A 19,405-nucleotide genomic window follows, 5' to 3' on the forward strand; every position below is an offset into this window, starting at 1 on the left:
CATTTCATTTGTTTCCCTCCTAACACCAGGGAGCTGTTGGTTCTGTGGCTGCTGGAACTAGGACAGGGCTCTCTGCCATGTGGGATTTTTTTTTTTTCTTTTTCTTTCCATGTGGGACTTTTGCAAATGCTTGTTTGATGCTGGGCAGAGCCTCGCCCCCGCCCCACATCGGATGCATGCTGCTGGGCCATGAGGGCCCAGAACAGGGCTCCTAGGGCTCACTCCAAAGGCCCCCTTTTCTGTCCCCTCCCAGACTGAATGGCCCCATCACCTTGGAGCTCCTCCATGCTGTGCACGGGGCCAAAGTAATTCTTGAGAGCACTGTAGCTGTTGATGGCCACACTCAGGTAGAACTCGGGCATGAAGGCAAAGAGAGGACCTGTGCGGTCGCCATGCTCAATGGTTCGCAGGCAGACGCGCAGCAGCCAGTAGATGTCCTGCATCTTCTCCTGTGGGAGGCACACAGGGTGCTGCTGGGCTGTTCACGGGATGGGTCACAGCGGGTGTGGTCCGGTCTGGGGATTAGGAAAGGCCTCCCAGGAACATGACATGAGAACTGGATTCCAGGAAGTGGGAGTGGTGGCTCAGGTAGGAGCGATCAAGCAGTATGCCGGGCAGGCAAGACGGGCCACCAGCCTGGAGAGGGCGGCACCACAACCCCGACCAGAACCCTGGTTTGCAATTTTTTTAAGGTTTGGAAGGTTTTAAGGGAGAGGGTGCCGTGTGACCTGAAGCCTGTGTTGGAACACTGCCCAGAGCAGAAGGGGCTGCAGGGACAAGTGGGGAAAACCCAGTCCTGCAGCCTAGGCCAGGCCCTAGACAGCAAAGGACGAGATGGCCAGGCATGCGGATGCTCCAATGGGCTGTGGAGGCAAGGGAATGGTCGCAACAAGAATGGGGCCCACATTTCTGCAGGCGATGGAGCCTCCATGGCAGCTGGAAGTCTGGAGGAGAAGCAGGCCTGGTGAATGGCGGAGGGGATACGGCCTAGGACATGTGGAGTGTGACGTGCCCAGAGATACTCCAACGAAGTGGTGTTGAGGAGGCAGGTTAGAAATTTGGTCTGGAACTCAGAAGAGAAGGTGGTGTGAAGGCTAGAGGCAGACTGCTGGTGGGACAGAGACCATGGAAAGCAGACAAAACCTGCTAAGGGCACTGTTCCCCACAGTATGGTTTTCAGATAGTCTGTCCCACAAAAGGGCCCAGTAGGGGTCACCAACCAGAATGAGGCCCTAGGCCCCAGCCCAGACCCACAGCCCCCACATCTCTTGGAGTGGGGCCAGAGCATCTGCACTTTCCACCAGCTCTCTGATGTGCTCTCAAACCTGAGAGCCCGGGAAGATGTAAGCAAGAAGTCAGAGGGTGGGCCTGGGAGTACATACAGGCAGTGAGCCAGGAGGCCTGTGGGGAGCCAGCATCTCCAAAGGCCAGAGAAGACCGAGTCTGAGGAAAGGATGCTGATGGCACCAATGTGGCCAAGGGGGCCACTGTAATGGGAGAGGAGATGTGTCCACACAGGGAGGAGGGGGGAGCTCGATAGAGATCTTGCAAGCCTATTTCAGAAAAGTGGAGGAGCCTGAGCTGGGCCAAGAGTGAAGGGAAGATGAGAAGAAGCCAAGACACAGAGAAGGAAGAAAAAAGTGGTAGTATAAGCAGCTGTACAGCCTGGGGAAGGCATCACGGGCTTTCTCCTTCACTACTGAGAGAAGCTGAATGAGCAGGAGGCAAGAGTGTAAGCACTGAAGAGGCAGAAGGAAAAAGGCAGTTCAACATAATAAAGACTGTGTTATGAAAAGTTCACAGCTAACATCACACTCAGTGGTGAAAGAATGATAGGCTTTCCTCTAAAATCAAGAACAAGACAAGGTGTCTGCTTTTGCCACTTCTATTCAACATTGTACTGGGAGTTCTGGCCAGAATTAGGCCAGAAAAAGAAGTAAAACCCATCTATATTAGAAGGGAGGGAGTATGGGACTTCCCTGGTGGTTAAGACTCTGCACTCCCAATGCAGGGGGCCAGGGTTTGATTCCTGGTCAGGAAACTAGATCCACATGCATGCTGCAACTAAGAGTTCACATGCCGCGACTAAAGATCGTGCATGTTGCAACTAAGACCTGGCACAGCCAAATAAATAAATATTACAAAAAGAAAGGAGTAAAATAATCTCTGTTTGCAGATGACATGATCTTATATGTATAAAACCCTAAAGATTCCACCAAAAAACTGTTAGAATTAATGAACAAATTCAGGAAATTTGCAAGATACAAAATCAACAACAAAAATCAACTGTGTTTCTATACACAAGTAAGGAACACTCCAAAAAGGAAGTAGAGAAAATAATTCCATTTACATTAGAATAAAGAATAATTAAACAGATGTAAATTTAACCAAGGAGATGAAACACGAACACTGAAAACTACAAAATGTTGCTCAATGAAATTTTAAAAGGTAAAAACAAATGGAAAGACATCCCGTGTTCATGGACTGGAAGATTTAATATCGTTAGATGTGAATACTACCCAAAGCAATCTATAGTTTTAATGCAATTCCTATCAACAACCCAATGGCTCTTTTTTTTTGCAGAAATAGAAAAACTATCCTACAATTCCTATAGAATTTCAAGGGACCCTAAATAGCCAAAACAATCTTGAAATAGAACAAAGCTGCAGATCTCACACTTTCTGATTTCCAAACTCATTGCAGGGACTTTCCAGGTGGTGCAGTGATTAAGAATCCACCTGCCAATGCAGGAGACATGGGTTCAAGCCCTGGTCTGGGAAGATCCCATGGGAGCAACTAAGGCTGTGCGCCACAACTACTGAACCTGTGCTCTAGAGGCTGCAAGCTACAACTACTGTGCCTGTGTGCTGGAACTACTGAACCTGTGTGCCTAAAGCCCGTGCTCTGCAAGAAGAGAAGCCACTGCAATGAGAAGTCCTCGCACCACAACGAAGAGTAGCCCCCACTCGCCACAACTACAGAAAGCCCCCTTGCAGCAACAAAGACCCAATGCAGACAAATAATAAATTAAAAAACAAAATAAAAAAAAAAGGGTCACAGACCTAAACTGAAGAGCTAAAAACTATAAAACTCTTAGAAGAAAACATAGGGGAAAAGCTTCATGACCTTGGATTTGATAATGATTTATTGGATATCACAACAAAAGCACAGGCAAGAAAAGAAAAAAATAAATTGGACTTCATCAAGATTAAAAAAATATGCATCAAAGGACACAATCAACAGAGCAAAAAGGCAACCCACAGAATGGGAGAAGATATTTGTAAATCCTAATCTGCTAAGAGGTTAATACCCAGAATATATAAAGAACTCGTACAAATCAAAAACAGAAAAACAATCTGATTAAAAAATGGGCAAAAAGATTGAGTAGACATTTCTCCAAAGAAGGATATACAAATGGCGCAGAAGCACATGAAAAGATGCTCAGCATCACTAATCACTAGGGAAATGCAAATCAAAACCTCAATGAGATACCACTTTACACATATTAGGATTACTATTAATAAAAAAAAATTTCTGAGTAACAAGTGTTGGAGAGGATAGGCAGAAATTAGAACCCTGTGCCTGCTAAGTGGGAACGGTGCAGCCACTATGAAAAACAATATGGCAGTTCCTCAAAAAAAATTAAGAACAGAATTATCATATGATCCATCAATTTTGCTTCTGGGTATATACCCAAAAGAATTAAAAAAAACCGGACCTTGAAAAGGTATTTACACACACATGTTCATAGCTGCATTATTCATAACAGCCAAAAGATGGAAGCAACTCAAATGTCCATGGATGGATTAATGGATAAATAAAATGTGGTATATACACAACGGAATACTATTCAGCCTTAAAAAGGAAAGAAATCCTGACACATGCTACCACACAGATGAACCATGAGAACATTATGCTAGGTGAAATAACCAGTGACAAAAATTACATTTATATGAGGGCCCTAGAGTAGTCAAATTAATGGAGACAGAAAGTAGAACAATGGTTGTCAGGGACTGAGGTGAGGGGGCAATGGGGAGTTAATGGAGATAAGTTTCAGTCTGGGGAGATGAAAGAGTTCTGGAGACTGGTTGCACAACAATGTAAATATATTTCACACTGCTGAACTGCACATTTAAAATGATTAAGATGATATTTTATGTTATTTTATCCCACTTTTTAAAAATGATTAAGATGTCTAATTTTATGTTATGTATATTTTATCACAGTTTAAAAAGAAGGTACAAAGATGGGAGAGTGAGATTCCTAAGAAGATACTGTGGGAGGGGGCGGCAAGACTGCCTAGGGGGGTGGACATGCATGAGATCCTGGTGGTGCAATGACAGTGGCCATCTTTGTGGGGCTGGAGCAAGGTGGTCTGTGGCAAGAGAGAACAGAGGGGTAAAAGGCGGAGGTAGTGTGGGCTGGGGAGGAGCCACCAGAAGAAAGAGCAAGTGGAGACAGCAGGGTAGAGACAGGGATACGAAGGGCCTTGTCACCCAGTTGTGGGGGAGGGGCACGCCCAAGAAGGCGAAGAGACGCCCTACATGGGCCTCTGGGGAGCATCCCGAGGCACTCACTTGTGTGGGGGAGATGCCAGGACAGGCGGGGAGATAAAACAAGTGTGGCGGGTCCAGGTCCTGGTGGGGGGTGGTGGTGGTGCCAAAACATGGTCACAGCAGAGTCCACTGTCTCTCCGTCCACCCTGGGAGGGTAGAGACTCAGCCTTCTGGTTCACTACTGAGTGTCCCCAGTGTTAGGATGGCACCTGGCATCCTCCAGGCTCTGGGCATGTTAAAGCCAGAGTGAGTGAATGAGTGAGAAGGGAATAAGCCAGTGGCTTCGAGTGGGAGGTGAGTCAGGGAGAAGCAAATGCAGATGCAGGGTGAGGTTTGGGAGAGGCCACAGAGCCCCTGATGCTCTCGCTGGGAGAGGAGGAGGGGCAGCAGACAAGGGGAGGCAAGTAGACTGTTCCTCAAAGGGAGGATTATGAGCTGCGTGGGGAAGTGGGGTCTACAAACAGCGTCTACTAAAGTTCATAGGGCACGATAAGTTCAGGGGATGTGGCACTGGGTGGGAGGAGGGAGGATGAGGAGCTGGGAGGAGGCACGTGTGTGCCAGAGGCCTGGGAGGGCAGGGAGCATTAAGGGGACGGCACGACCCTTCCCAATCTGTGCCTAGCCCGGGGCCTTGGGGAGGGCAGCGGCTGCTGGCCGAGGCCACACCCGCTCACCTGGGAGTAGACAGTGGCGTGGACCCAGGCAAGACGGCGACTTAGGTGATCCAGCTTTTCTGAGAAAACCTTCTGGCTCTTCGTCAACTCCGCAAGGATGTCCTTCCTCTGCCACCCAAGGAGAAGGGAGGAGAGGACAATCAGAACGTGGCCGTGTGCCCAGACCCATGCAGCCTAGCAGGGGCCCCACTGGTGCCCGGGGCAGGCAAAGGGTTGGGCAGACCCAGCTCCACTCTTCTGAACCCTCCTCAGCCTCTGACCTGCTGGTGAGCCTGAGCAAGACAGGGCCACGGGTGCCCCTCAGAACGTGCAAGTGAGACGCAGCTGGGGGTGGGTGAGATGAGCCCCTGGCTGGGACACCCCAGGGACTCCATGCTAGAACTCTGGCAGCTGCGTTAGCCCCGGACAAGCCCAGGGCTCTGTGGACAGGTGGGGGCCAGGGGCTGCCAGGGAAGCCCTGACTGGGCATTCTTGGCTGTGCTCCCCAGGCCGGAGAGCTCCGGCAGAGGGGCTCCAGGGGAGGGAGGGAGGGATGGAGGGAGGCAGGCCCCGCTTCCTGCTGACTCTGCAAGCGGCCGAGGAAGCACTCAGGGTAGAATCCATAATTGATGAGGAGAGTGGGTGTGCGTCAGCACTTAGCGGCCGGGGCGGGGGCACCTTGGCACAGGCCACAGCTAGCTGATGGGGCTCAGGCCGTGCCTGGCCCTGGTGCCAGCCCCACTCTCATGGAAGTGGTCTGGCCAGGGTGGGGGTGGGGACGAGGAGGACTGCTGGGCAACCCCAGAGGCAGGGGCAGGACGGACTTCCCTCACGGGCTGCCCTGGGGACCCCCAGCGAGCAAGCTGCCCTCCTCAACACCCCGCCCCCAAGGCCCACCCGCCCGTCCACCTTACCCACTTGGGGCACCGGCGGAGCTTGTCCTCGGTGTCCCTCAGCGCCATCGCGTACTCACTGACATCATCGGACACTCCCACCATCTGGAGCACCGGACACCACACACCCAGGGTGACCCCTGGGCACCTCGCACAGGTTTCTCCACACCCAGCCCGGGCCCCCGCCCCGCCAAACCCTTAACCTAGGCCCAGGACAGCCCTCTCCCACAAAAGTCAACCAGTTCTGGCCCAAACGGCACTGGCAGAAACTAGTGTTTCTGTGGCATGTGCTCACGCGCACAGTCCCGCCCAGGCACCCCTGCAGACACATGGGCACGGGGGCACACACGTGTACCCAAACAGAACCACGAGACGTGCGTGGACCAGTGGTGTGAGACCTTGCCCAGCTGCTGGTGAACGCTGAGATTATACATCATGATGGCCCCGTCCAGGACTTCCAGCAAGGAGTTCTCGGTGAGGGGCTGCTCCGGCTCCTCGGGCGGCCGCCCCACCAGCAGGCCCTCATTCCAGTGGCTACCCTCAACTAGAGAACAGGGAAGGACAGGGTCAGGGTCAGGGTCGGGGCCATTCCAGTTCTCTGCTAAGTCTGTGGAGCCAGGATGGGCCTCAGAGCAGGAGAAGGAAGCCCTCTCCCTCTGCCCAGGCCCAAGGAGGGACCTGCAAGGAGAACGTGGGGGCGGGGACAGGGAAGATCCTGCACTTCGGGATCTATTTCTATAGCATCGATTTCCTGCCCTCAGAGTGCACTTCCCACACCCTTGAGATACTGCCAGGCCACAGGACCAGGAGGGAACGGGGAGTTTTTGGTTTTGCCCAGGGGAGAGCTGTACAGGATAGAAGGATCCTTCAGCGTGCCATGCCTGGCCCTGCCTGGCACCTACTGTCCTCACGGGTCCTCTGCTCTGCGCTCAGCGTGCGGACCTTCACTTTCTCCGAGGTGCTCAGAGGCCGCCGTGGGGTCATCAGGCTCACAGCTGCTGTGCTGAGGAAGCGGTTGGCTCGGCCCAGGGTTGGAGAACTGAGCCAGCCAGGCCGAGGCAGGGGCAGCGCGCCCCCCATGGCCAGGGCCTGCATGGGGCGCTGTGGTGGAGAGAGGAGGCCAGATGCCACTCAGCAATCCCAGGACCCAGGCCCACTTGGGGCTCCCGTGATTCGCGAGGCTGGCGAATGGGACAGCGAGAGGGCACCGGCTGGCTGGGCAGGGGGCCCCGCAGGGCCCCGTTCACCACTGTGCCTGCGCCTCCCCCGGCTCCGACCCAGCCTTCACGCTGCATCCTGAGGCCCCGTGTCTGGTAGGGACTCGACAGCAGGAGGCTCTCCCCACCACACCCGTCAGTTCATGCCTCCACCTACAGCAAGGGACCCTGCCTAGGGACAAGCTCCTTGCCTGCAGGGAGGGGGAGATGGCCCCGTGTGACATCCCTGAGCTTACGCTAGAGGGACAGCCCAACACGAAGCCCCCTGCCTGCCCTACCGCAGCACCTGGGCCGCAGCCGGGGCCGGCTCCTCGTCCTCGTCCAGGTCATCCATGGTGGCCGCCTGGAGCTCCAGGGGGTCGATCAGGATGTTGGCCTTAGAGGCAAGGTCATCTAGGAGGAGTGACAGAAGGGCTCTCAGGCCAGTGGAGGGGACAGCAAGAGGGCACCAGCTGGCTGGGCAGGGGGCCCCTCAGGGCCCCATCTACCACTGTGCCTGCGCCTCCCCCAACCCCGGCTCCAATCCAGCTTCCACTTTGCATTTCAAGGCCCTGTGTCGGCAAGTCCTGGGCAAGTCCTGGGCGAGTCCTGCTGAGTGAGGCAGGAAGCTCTCCCCACCACACCCCCATCACTCCGTCTCCATGACCTCACTCTCTACAGGGCCCCCTACTTCTCTGACTGCTCCGCTGCTTTCTTCCTTGTCCTGCCCACAAACAAAAGGAGACCCAGAGCTGCCCAGGCCTCTCCTTGCCTCACTCTGCACACTCCCCAGGGGGTCTGGGCCTCACCACAGGCTTGTCCCCAGCTTTACGCTGACAGCCGGACACACCATCTCTGCCTCCAGCCCAGGCCTTCCTCCTGGCTGCATCGCTAGACACCTCAAACTGTCCTCTCCCGCAGCTCCTCTTCCTAATGGTGCCTCATCCCTACAGCCTCTGGCAAGAAGCCTGGGGTCCCCCTTGCCCTCTCCCCACCTCCTCTGTTGCCTGGACAACTGGCTTGTCTCCTTTCTCGGCCCTTGCACTCCACCCTCCATACTGTAGCACCCAGAGAGAGCGTCTTACAGCGCAGACCCCCCGACCTGACTCCCTTGCTTCAGGACTTTCCAAAGCTACCCCTGTCCCTGGAAGGAGCGTACAGCCACAAGGCCCTCAGAGTCTGCCCTTCAGACTCCCCGGCCTCATTTCCTGTCGCTCCCCGCCCCTCATTTTCACCTCCAGCACATCAGCTGCTTCCTGTCTCCAGGCCAGGCTGGGCCCCTGCTGGCATCCCCGCCACTGCTCACCCTGCTCTCGGCCCCGCAGCTGGAGACACTTGTGCACATCCTCGAAAGCAGCTAAGGCAGCAAATGCGCACCACCCCACCCCACCCCACCGCCTCACCAAGATCCCGTGGTTCCCTCCTTCATCAGGACATGCCCCCTATTCCTTACAGAACTCCCAGACCGTGTCTGGGGTGGATGCAAGGGAAGGAAGGAATAGCTGGTCGCAAGACTGGAGGCAGAGGCGGCCCATCAGTGTCTCCCTGCAGAGCAGGTGGACAGAGTCGGGCGCCCTCTGGTGGGCACAGCGCAGCTCAGCACTCGCGGCAGAGCTGGTTCAGGAACTGCCCCCGGCCCTGCCCTGCTCCCTGCCCGCAGGCCTGCACACACCTTTGAGGGTCTTCCGAAGGTGCGAGAGGAGGCCTCCAAGGCGCTGCAGGTCGAAGTAGTCCACCTTGCCATTATAGAAGATCTGGGGCGGGATGTAGGCCTCTGCGAGGAGTTGGGAGGCCGGGCCAGCAGTCAGAGACCAGCAGGACCCCTGGCTTAGGCCACCTACCTGATCAGGCTTCCCCTACCACCCCCACCCTCTACCCTTTCAGGTCAGTTCCAGCAACGGCACAACTTGGGACAAAGGGGGCATTCTTGGCTGCGGGGCACCCAGGGGAGAATCAGAGAGGGCCCTGACTCAGCCCTGTGGGAGATCCCCCAATGCAGGCTGCTCCCACTGGCCCTTGAGGATTGTCCCACACAAACACAGGGCCCCCAGCACCTCAGAGCCCACCCAAGGCATCTGTGACAAAGGACTGCACAGAGGGCTGGTGGGCAAGGACTGAGGAAAGGGACCTGTAGAGGACAGGAACCCAGGGGACCATGAGAGCAAACACGGGCTCACCATCCAAGCACAGGGCCCCTGCGCCCCAGTGCATAGGACTCAATCAGGCAGGAGGCCTGGGACAGCTCCCCCAGCCCTGCCCTCAGCCAGCACTCCACCAACACTAGGGGCTGCCCTGGCTCTGCCCAGCGTCTACAACCGGAGGCCCTGGCCACACTCACCTTCACTGAAGGAAGCGCACGGGTTCGAAGCCTTGTATTCGTCCCAGTAGTAGCGCAGGGCCGAGATCAAGCGGTGTAAGAAGCAGACCATGTACTCGGGCGGGCAGAGCATGGGCATGTTCTGCAGGCACAGGTGTAAGACATGTATCTGCGCAGCCTGGAGGCCAGCCCACTCCTCATCCAAGGCCCTGCCCCGGGACCCAGGACTGAGCAGGGAGGGCAGGGCGGCAGGGAATGAGAAGATGGAGAGGGGCCAGAATTTTGAGTGCAAATACTGTGACACAGCCAGGGGGCCACGGTGGGCTGGCCTGGGGACACCTACCCCCCGGCCGCTGGCATTCTCCTGCAGAAACTTTCGGAACTTGGTGAGGAAGATGTATCTGGAAGCTTCACCCTGCAGGGGAAGGAAAGCCAAGGCTGGGATGAGCGGAGGATGCTACGCCCAGGCCAGGCTCAATGTCATGCCTTAGCTAGCACCCTGCACCCTGCCACAGGACCCTGAGCCAGCTGTGCCCTCTGGGTCTCTGGGCCCAGTCTGGCACCCCTCCCCACCAGGGACCCATGCAGGGGTCTGGGAGTCACTCACCCCATTGTCATCTTGATTGTTCAACAACAGCTTCAGGATCTGGACCTGCAGTTCTTCCACCACTGGGGGTGGGGTGGGGGAACACGAGAGCCCTCCTCAGGCAGGGACTCGCCCTCAGGCTCCCGGGAACAGGGAGGGGGAGTAGGTTTGGACCGGGGCTCCACCACCAGGGATCCCCAAGTCCAACCTAAGCATGGTCACTACCAAGTGCCTGCAAGTACATACGCACACACATCCTCCACCCCCTACCCAGTGCCCAAGGCAGGCAGTTGACCTTCGATGCGCTTCTTGAGCCTTTGGCAGCCCCGTTCATAGGCGCGCCGCCGGAGCCGCTCCTCAGAAGTCTCATCCTTCACGTCCTTGCTTTCTTTGCCCTGGGCAGGAGCAGGGGGTTGGAGGACAGCAAGACTCACCCAGGACTCACCCAGGTCTACTTCAGACAAAAGACCCCGACTCCCACCCCAGCCCAGGAAGGGGCCCTGCATCCCCAGTGCAGGCGGCTCAGACACCGCAGGTCAGCCCTCACTGTGACTGCTGCCGACCCCACCCAGGCCTGCCCACCTCCCTGCTGCAGCGGCGGGGCCACCACGTGGTGGGGATGAGCTCCTCTAGGCCAGCCTCCTCCACTCGCAGGGGACTCTTGATGTAAAAGAAGACAACGGACCGGAGCACGTCGAAGCTGGTGGTCGTCAAGGCAGAGCTCCATTCACCACAAGGTGCCCCGTACACCCTCATGAGTCCTCCCTAGGAAGCCCTCCCGAAACGTGCCCACCTCCAGATGTGCCCACCACAGCTCTCCCAGTCTTCAGGGTGCCATTGCTGCTGTGTGCCTGTCTCCCTTGTGAGCCCCGAGAAAGAGCTGTGGCTGTCAAACCCATCAAACCCAATTTGCAGCAAGTGCACGATAAAGGCTTGTCATGGGAACGGATGATGGTGCGACAGCTGGAGAGAGGGCCTGGCAGCCTTTCTATTTGTTTCTGCCTTCTAGAGGCTGAGGATCCCAGAGCGAGAAGACAGCTACTAGCACAGGTTTCCCAGCCAGGGGCCTGAAGCTCTGCTCTCTCTCCTATTCCTGCAGTTCTCAATGTTTTGGGCGAACAGGAAGAGCTGACTCCTTAAAGAAGATCTCATTGGAACCCCCGCCGTGCAACCCAGGTAAGAGTGCAGTGCGGGACTTCCTAGGTGACGCAGTGGTTGGGAGCCTGCCTGCCAATGCAGGGGACATGGGTTCTATCCCTGGTCCAGGAAGATCCCACATGCCATGGAGGGGAGAAAAAAAAAAAAAAGAGCAGTGCTTTGGCTGAAGAGGGCAGGCGCTGGCGGCAACCCCCCCGCACGCGCGCGCGCACACACACACACACACACACACCCCCCTCCACGTAGCCCAAGAGCCTGGAAGCATCTGGAAACCCTTGCTCAGGCCAGCCAGCCAGCCTGGATCCTTTGCTTGACCCTCTCTGCTCTGTAGAGAAAGTGCTGGGAAGGCTGGCTCCTGGAACAAGGACTCACATATTGGGTGGCTCTGGTCCTCCCGAGCCTCTGTGGGGAGCCCTGGCAAGAGGCACCCCGCCCTCCCTGGCCTCTGCTGACCCCAGAGGGCACCACGTATCTGGCCTGCCTGGTAGCAAGGGGAGGATACAGGACGTTGCTAAGCAGAAACTTGCGGGACTTCTCATGACTGAGGATGGCGATGGTGAGCCGCAGGTAGCGGATCTGTGGGGAGAGGGTGCTCAGAGTGGGCAGGTGAAACCTGGGGGCCTCAGGGCCGGGCCGGGAGCTCCCACCTGCAGGCCCAGGTCGGGGACGATGGGTGAGAAGCGGTACAGCCGCAGCAGGGACATCGTCAACTGCTTGAGGCAGTCGTGCACTTCGTAGTCCTGCAAGAGGGAGGCCAGGCTGCACAGCCGCCCACGGAGGGCAAGTCCCGTGACAGCCACCTGTGCAGCCTTCTCCAACACCCTCCCTGTACCGCCCCCGTCCGGTGGAGCCTGACATCCTGGCCTGAGGCCCGGCACCTTACCTCCATGAAGAGCCACAGGAGGTCCAGGACCTGGTGCACCACGGACTGCGCCTGTGCAGGGGTGCCCACCTCCACGACACCCAGCAGGAAGCTCACGAGCACGGCCTCCACCAGGTACACCTTGCACTGCACCAAGGGTGGGTGCCGGTGAGGTGGCAGCCTCCTGCCCCACTCAGGGCCCCACTGCCCTGGTGTGAGGCCAAGCCCGCAGATGGACTCTTGGTCCCCCACAAGCAACCCCAAGACATGGACGAGCCCTCCGACGGTCTGATGGAGACACAGGAAAGGCCGCTGCCCCACAGCCCGCCTGTGGCTCTGCATATGCCCTTCCCATGCCCTTCCCTTGGCCTGTGATGTCACCACCCCTCGTTCTTCTTTCTAGGAAGCCCCGATACCCTCAGCTGGAAGCATCTCTCCCTCCCCCGGTGACATCCTTGAGGTCTAAGGGCTCTGGTCACCAGGGCCCCTGCCAGGTGACGCTGCTAGACCTCACGCACCTCAGCCTCCCAGCCCTCAGCATGGGCGTTCCTACCGCGGCCTGCCCCTCCCTCCCCAATGTCCCCTCACCAGGAGCGGTGCGAAGCGATGGAAGATGTGGGCCAGAGTGAGGAGGATGGTGGGCTGGCCCTGCAACTGCCACTCCGAGCTTTCCTTCTCCACCAGCCGCCCTTCCTGTGTGGAGGACAGGAGAGGACTGTGAGGGGCAGGGGCTGCAGAAAGCCCCCAGCCCACCCGGCCCAGACTCTGGCTCACCACGGGGTCCAGCTCCACGCTGAGCACTGCCCGGAAGCAGCCCAGCAACTTCTGTGCCCGAACCAGGTCGGCACTCGGCGGGTCCTGCAGGGGCCGGTAGCCCACCACTGGGTAGGTGCCACAGAGTTAAGCCAGCAACACCTGATCTGTGGCTCAGAACACCCACCCCCTCCCACTGAGATCCCTGCGCCGGGGCCTGGGCTCCAGGGCAGCACTGCAAGGTCAGATCGCCTGGTTGGCATCACAACCCTCCCACTTCTCCGTGGAGTGAAACCCTCTCTTGCCATTTCATGCTCTTCATCTGTTCAACAGAGACCACGATGGCACCCACCTAACAAGGCTGCTGCAAGCATTGTCCTCGGCACCCACCTAAGCTGCACGCTACTCACTCCTCATGGCAGCAGGGCCCGCCAGCAGCCCGCACAGCTCCTGGAGCAGGGGGCCCCCCATCACGGCCTCCTCGATAACATCCAAGCAGCCCACAGCCTTCTCCACAAAAGGATATCGCAGGGGACGGCTGCCAAAGTTGAAGGCCACAGACTCCTTGAAGGAGAGGCTGATGGCTGGGAAGTAGGCCATGCCCAGGCCCCTGGATAAGTTCTCAAAGGCAGTGCCCAGTGACACACCATTCCTGGAGCAGAAGGGAGGACCTGTGAGCAAGCGCTAAGAAGGATGTGGCTGAAACGGACCCGTGAGCAGGCCTCTCTGGGGGCTGTCCACCCTCAGGCTACCAAAGCCAGCCTGGCCCTTTACAGAGCCTGGAACACGAGGGCAGCCTGGGGACGCCCCAGAGGCCAGGCCTGTGGACAGAGGCAGGAGACTCACAGGCAGAAGGACAGAGTGCCTTCGTCCAGGTCGATCAGGCAGCTCACAATGTCCCCCGCTGCCCACGCCTGCCAAGGGAAGAAGCCGCACAGATGTGCAGAAGCCCAGCAGCCTGCCCACTCTGCCCCTCTAGCTGCGTCTCCACTGCATCCAGGGGAGACTGGCCATAAGGACAGAAGATCTGAGTCCCTGTCCTCCCCCTGGTGCCCTATATCCCCTCACTGCTGCTCAATGGCCCCCACCAAGCCGCGGGGATGGACGCAGGGCAGGTGGGCTGCAGGGGGCACGGGCCTCACCTTCCCGTAGTTTGTCGTGGTCACATTCCACTTGCGTACGCGGTTGCCGTCGTAGGCATAGGAGTTATGTGTATCTCCAACCCCCTCCTAGGAAGGAACTGTCTGTGAGGTCTGGGGGAGGTGGGGAAGGGCAGGGCGAGAGCCCACCAGCCACCAGCCTTGGATCCACATGGCTCTACAGAGTGGGGCTGATTCTCTGAGGGAAGGGGTGAGGGCTGTTTCGGGGCTGGGTTGTCCTGGGATGGGAGTGGGGGACATTCCTTCTCCAGAGGGCAGTCCAGGTCAGGGTCCTGCACAGACCCTATGTGGGCTGGAGGGTGGCCTGAGCCCTGATGAGGCGCTGCTGCCGGAGAAGTTCTCCCTGGGAGGGGCCCCTCGCCCACACGTACCTCCTGGTTGAAGCGGCAGTTGATGGTGCACCAGCCGATCTGCATGAGCCCCTGGGAGGAGATGAGCACCTCGTAGACCCACTTTCCTGGAAAAAGTCATGTCAGGCCCAGCAGGGAGACAAAGGCAGCCTCCTGCCTTGGGCCTGGGCCCTAGATCTTCCTCCCAACTCCCTGGGCCACAGCAGAGTGCGGTCTCACCTTTGTACACGCACGTGGTGGAGCGGATAGTACCAAAGTTGCTGTGTCCAATCACCTGGGTGGAGAGCAGGGGTGGTGAGCCTCCTCCTGGACAACAGGGTGCCTCCCCAAGGGAGGATGGCCCCACTCCAATGTGGCTCGCCTTGGTGGCGACAGCTGGCGTGGCCAACACTGCACTGTGCCTCAACAGGGCAGAAGGGCCTAGGCCCGTGTCAGGAGGGATTCTGGGCCAGGAGCATGATAGGAGAGGCTCATGGCTATGTTGGGAAGACCTCGGGGCTGGGGGTCACACCAAGAAGGTTTCAGGGCTGGGGGTTTGGGGACTGGGGACCCAACGGGCCACATCAGGAGGGGTTTGTGGCTGCAGCCCCATCAAGAAAGGTCGGGACCAGCGCCACATCAGGAGGAGCTTGGGGCTGTGTCAGGAGGGGCTTGGATCTGGAACCCCAACCTTGCCCTTGCTCACCCCCAAGAGGTCATCATCCACCAGAAGAAGCCCCTCGAAGCCACCTGTGTGGTCCAGGACCACAGTGGATGGGCCAAGCCGCCCTTCAACCTCTCCTGAAAAGGAAAGAAGAGGGCTTGGCATTGGGCCAGGCACAGGGTGTGACAGATACAGAGAGGGCACTGAGCCCCCCAGGCCCAGCCCAGCTCCCCAACCCCATTCCAGAAGCTGTCACCTACCCTGGCCCTCCTCCTCCTCCTCCTCATCCACATGTAACAACTGGTCCAGATGCTCTGGCAGGTCCTGGAAGTTCAGGGGTTTCCTGGGGAGAGTGAGAGGCTGCGAGGGGCCCCAAAGTCCTTGAAACCCGCCAAATGACACTAAACCCCTCTCCCAGTCCCTTTCTCCAGAGCTTAGGAGGGTGGATGCCCAGGCTCCAGAAAAACGGCTGTGCCAGTCTCAGATTCTGGAGTGTTGGAAGTCAGAAGACTGGATTATCCACTAAATTGGGTACACCTCAAAACTGTTTTAAAAATTTTAAAAAAGAAAAAGAAGAAGAAGAAGATGATGAAGGAAGAGCCCTCTCTAAGCCTTAATCCCCGCATCTGTATAAACGGTACAATGGCTGTACGTCTGAGATGCTGTGAAGATTCCCAGGAATAACACTCCCTGCATGGCCCATAACTGCCCACTCTTGAAGGTGGCTTGTTGATTACGCCTGGGCAAGGAAGGCTGGGAGAAGTGCTGATCACCAAGATGGTCAGTACCAAGATCAGCTAGTCCAGTCCTTGACCCCAGGTCTGTGGTTCCAGCCAGGGAAGCCTGTGTGTTGAGTGAAGCATGTCCTGGGAGGATGAAGGGCTCAGCCCTCTTAGCTGCTGGCTGGCTCTGTCCTAGACCACCTGTAGAGGAGAGTATAGCACACAGCCTGCCTATCTGCAATCTGCCCCAGCCAAAGGGGCTGGGAAAATCTGTCTGAGTGGCCCCCTCATTCTCCCAGCACACACGCCTAGAGGAGAAAGAGCTCTGTCTAACGCTGGCCAGCTAGGTCCTGAGTTCAGTTGCTAAGAATAGCAGGGAATGAGAGCAAAAGCCCGATGCCCATCTGGATCCAGCCCATAGACTGCTGGCACCTGCTCTTCCACCTCTAATCCCAGCTCCCACCCCACTCACCCCCTAGAGAGAAGGCTCTGGAAGGGCACGTAGGTGGGCCAAAGCACTGACTCAAGGTAGCTTCAACCCAGGCACAGGGGCCACACGTTCCCACACTGTGAGCTACAACTGACCCTGAGCTGCAAGAGGTAGATTCATGAAGCCTCCTCCCCATTCCTGCTGAGGCCCGGGCCAAGGCAGGAGGCAGCCATGCAACGGGGTGCCTCGCCAGTAATGTGCAAGGCTGTAGCCAACCCTGCCTCTCAACACCCCAACAGGCCCACAGTTCAAGCAGGCTTCCTCAGCAGCACTTCTTATGGGCCCACACCTGGGAGGGCTGCTCTAGTCCTGTGCCTGCTCTTAAGAGCAGCTGCGTGTGGCCAACCTGAAACTCAGCCTCAGCGAATGCCTGCAGCATTGCCATTTGGCCAAGCCCAGCACTTGCCTACACTTTCTGGATTGCCCAGGTCCCAGCCCAGAGTTCTGCATCCACACAACCACTGACTAACGGCTCTGCCACCTGCTCTCCTTCCTGGCAGCCACGGCACCAGTGGCAGCAGGATCATTTCTGCTGTCACATGAAGTAGGGATCAGATGGCCCTGGGAACAAGCCAGGGCTGGGGTTGGGGTGGAGGTGGGCAACAGCCCTTCACAAGTAGAAGCGCTTTAGCCACCACGGCTACTTAAATGGAACAGGCAACAATGCTGCCCTTTGGGCCTGCCCAGCAAGCAGAGACTGTGGAACACAGAACAGCCCTGGCTGGCAAGGGGGCTGAGACAGGGACACCCATGCCTCACTGCAGGGAGGAAGAATGCGCCGAACCCTCTGAAGAAGAAATTCAGCAACAGTCTTAAGAGTGATTGCAATTCAAATACTCTAGCCACAAGAGTCCAACCCTGGGCGTGCATGCAGCATTGTTTACCAAATCCAAAGCCCCTCTTAACCAGGGCAGTGCTCAAGCAGATTCCTAGCCCTAAAAGATGCCCACCAAGATCAACCTGTAGTATAGAAAAACATTAAGGGATAACATCTGATGACAAAAATAGGGTTTAAACTGCTATATACTTTTGGAGGTGAGGGATATGCTCATGGCAGTGATGCTTTCACAGGTTATCCATATGAAAACTTACTAGATTGTATGCTTTAAATACATGTAGTTTACTGTATGTCAGTTATTTCTCAATAACTTAAAAAACTGACAATGACAAAAATTTTAAACCAATTTTCCACACAGCATAATCCAAACTACATACATCGTGAGATAAAACAAAAAGGAATCACACTCAAACGGTCATATTAGAACAATATGATGACAGGTGCTTTTTCTTTCTCTATATGTTTCTGCTAAAGTACACTTTTAACTTTTTTTGGCTGTGCCAAGCAGCCTATGGGATTTCAGTTCTCCGACCAGGGATTGACCCCAGGCCCTGGGCAGTGAGAGTGCAGAGTCCTAACCACTGGATGGCCAGGGAATTCCCCACTTGTAACTTTGATATGAGCTAAACTTAGATACATTAAATTTGCAAAGAATAACGGGGCCTGGGGTATGTGCTTTATAGATCAAGCAGAGGCTAGAGAGGGCCAGGGTGCTGCAGAGGTGAAGGCAGGTACACACGGACCAGATGCTGAGTATAAAGCAGGCGTGAAGGGCCGTGCTGAGTGCTGAGTGTGCACCGGGCCCCCGACCTCCACTACACTCTCAGAAGGAAGGTTATCAGCACTGCCAGGGGAAAGGAAGAGGCGGAGTCCAGAAGGCAGACTCTCTGACCACAGGTCTCACAGCCAGGAGTGGCGAAGCGAGATTGGAACCCATGCCAGCCTACCCAGAGCCCCACCAGCCTCTGGTCTGGTCCCGCAGAGTGAGAAGGGGAGATCCCCCCGGCCATACCTGCTGGTTGCTGCCGTGGGTGCGTGATCAGGAGAGGAAAAGATGCGGTGCAGGTAGTCATTCAGTAGCTTCTCGGGCACGATGCCTGGGCCACAGGTCAGAAGGGAGAGAAGGGACACATGGTCAGTGTGGTTCCCAGCCCCTTCTAGCCACAGAAACTCCTGGTCCTAGGCCAGCCACAGGGGTCAGAGGAGCAGTCACGGTGGGTGCCCTGCTCCATGGCTGCTAGTGGAGAAGAGCTGGCTCACAGGTATAGGGGGTGCAGGAAGGCCTGAGGCTCAGTGGACCTGGGACTTTGCTGCCTCTGTCTCTTCCTTCTTCTTCCCTCAACTCTAGCAGCCTTCTCCTAGCCCTGCCAGCTCTCACCTGTGACCCTGGACTTCTCAGCATCTGAGGTCAGCCTGTAGCTTTTACGGGAGAAAGCCATGCCGGCCCCCTTCGATGCCATCTTTCATCTCTTGTGGGCAGCCAGTGGTCCTGGGGGCTGAAGCAGAGGCAGAGCCTGTCTATACAAAGCCAGCCAAGGGCCCCCATATTGACCTCAGTCCTGGAGTGTCGGGAAGGCCTGGGAGCAGGGGAAGCCACTGCATGCACACTCACACACACATCAACCCAGGGCAAAGGAAAGCAGGAACTTCCGACACAGGGACGGTGGGTGGGGGTCTGGGCCCATGTGACAGGGCCCCACCATGTCACCAGTGGTCACACAAGACCTGACAGAGAGCAGGTGCCAGATATCTGTTTGTTAAAGCAAACTAAACGCTTCAACCCAGTGGGAAATCAGACCCCAGTGTCCAAAGCGAGGTGGCCCAGGAGCAGAGCCCCTGTATCCTTCTCAGTTGTAAGCCACATCTGGAAAAGAGAACTCTACACCAAGTATAGGGTAGGTATGTACAGTCCACCATCCAAGGCCTTGGTGCCATCTCCAGCTACAAGTCCTGCTGACATCCAAGGCAAGGACCCCCTTCCTCAGTTCCAGGATCCTCCCTTCTCTATTCCAAAGGCCTGCTAGTTTTCTTGTCCCCACTCACACACATGTGGCCTCTGACGCTATCAGAGCACCACCCTTGCCCTCCCCGCAGGCCCCACACTTCCCACTGCTGTCCATCCCTCACATAGCATGGTGTTGCTACAGCTGCTTCAGAAGCTGCAGCAAGTCGCTGGTGCCAGCCTCACTGATCTAGAGCTGTGCTGTCCAATACAGCAGCTATTAGCC

General features: G+C 56.8%; 1 protein-coding gene across 3 annotated transcripts in view; it reads right to left on the reverse strand.

Moving 5' to 3' along the window:
• The window catches only part of RNF123 (ring finger protein 123), a 28,452-nt gene that overhangs the window by 8,195 nt on the left and 852 nt on the right, over positions 1-19,405 (reverse strand). For all 3 annotated transcript variants that reach the window (XR_009048693.1, XM_057704814.1, XM_057704813.1), the window contains exons 2-27: positions 18,556-18,673; positions 18,190-18,274; positions 15,388-15,470; positions 15,170-15,264; positions 14,704-14,758; positions 14,506-14,591; positions 14,117-14,203; positions 13,821-13,888; positions 13,501-13,626; positions 12,996-13,110; positions 12,810-12,914; positions 12,243-12,368; positions 12,007-12,099; positions 11,862-11,935; positions 10,784-10,901; positions 10,497-10,596; positions 10,223-10,284; positions 9,959-10,030; positions 9,637-9,757; positions 8,971-9,072; positions 7,606-7,712; positions 7,005-7,203; positions 6,501-6,646; positions 6,124-6,207; positions 5,231-5,338; positions 272-449 (exon numbers count right to left, since the gene is read on the reverse strand). Coding sequence is in view for 2 of the 3 variants with exons in the window: in XM_057704814.1 (XP_057560797.1) it covers positions 272-449; positions 5,231-5,338; positions 6,124-6,207; positions 6,501-6,646; positions 7,005-7,203; positions 7,606-7,712; positions 8,971-9,072; positions 9,637-9,757; positions 9,959-10,030; positions 10,223-10,284; positions 10,497-10,596; positions 10,784-10,901; positions 11,862-11,935; positions 12,007-12,099; positions 12,243-12,368; positions 12,810-12,914; positions 12,996-13,110; positions 13,501-13,626; positions 13,821-13,888; positions 14,117-14,203; positions 14,506-14,591; positions 14,704-14,758; positions 15,170-15,264; positions 15,388-15,470; positions 18,190-18,274; positions 18,556-18,637 (2,677 nt within the window). In the remaining variant the exon portion in view is untranslated. The remainder of the gene's footprint in view (positions 1-271; positions 450-5,230; positions 5,339-6,123; positions 6,208-6,500; positions 6,647-7,004; positions 7,204-7,605; positions 7,713-8,970; positions 9,073-9,636; positions 9,758-9,958; positions 10,031-10,222; positions 10,285-10,496; positions 10,597-10,783; positions 10,902-11,861; positions 11,936-12,006; positions 12,100-12,242; positions 12,369-12,809; positions 12,915-12,995; positions 13,111-13,500; positions 13,627-13,820; positions 13,889-14,116; positions 14,204-14,505; positions 14,592-14,703; positions 14,759-15,169; positions 15,265-15,387; positions 15,471-18,189; positions 18,275-18,555; positions 18,674-19,405) is intronic.

This window comes from Hippopotamus amphibius, chromosome 13 (genome assembly GCF_030028045.1).
Source record: "Hippopotamus amphibius kiboko isolate mHipAmp2 chromosome 13, mHipAmp2.hap2, whole genome shotgun sequence".
In the NCBI taxonomy this organism is placed as follows: Eukaryota; Metazoa; Chordata; class Mammalia; order Artiodactyla; family Hippopotamidae; genus Hippopotamus; species Hippopotamus amphibius.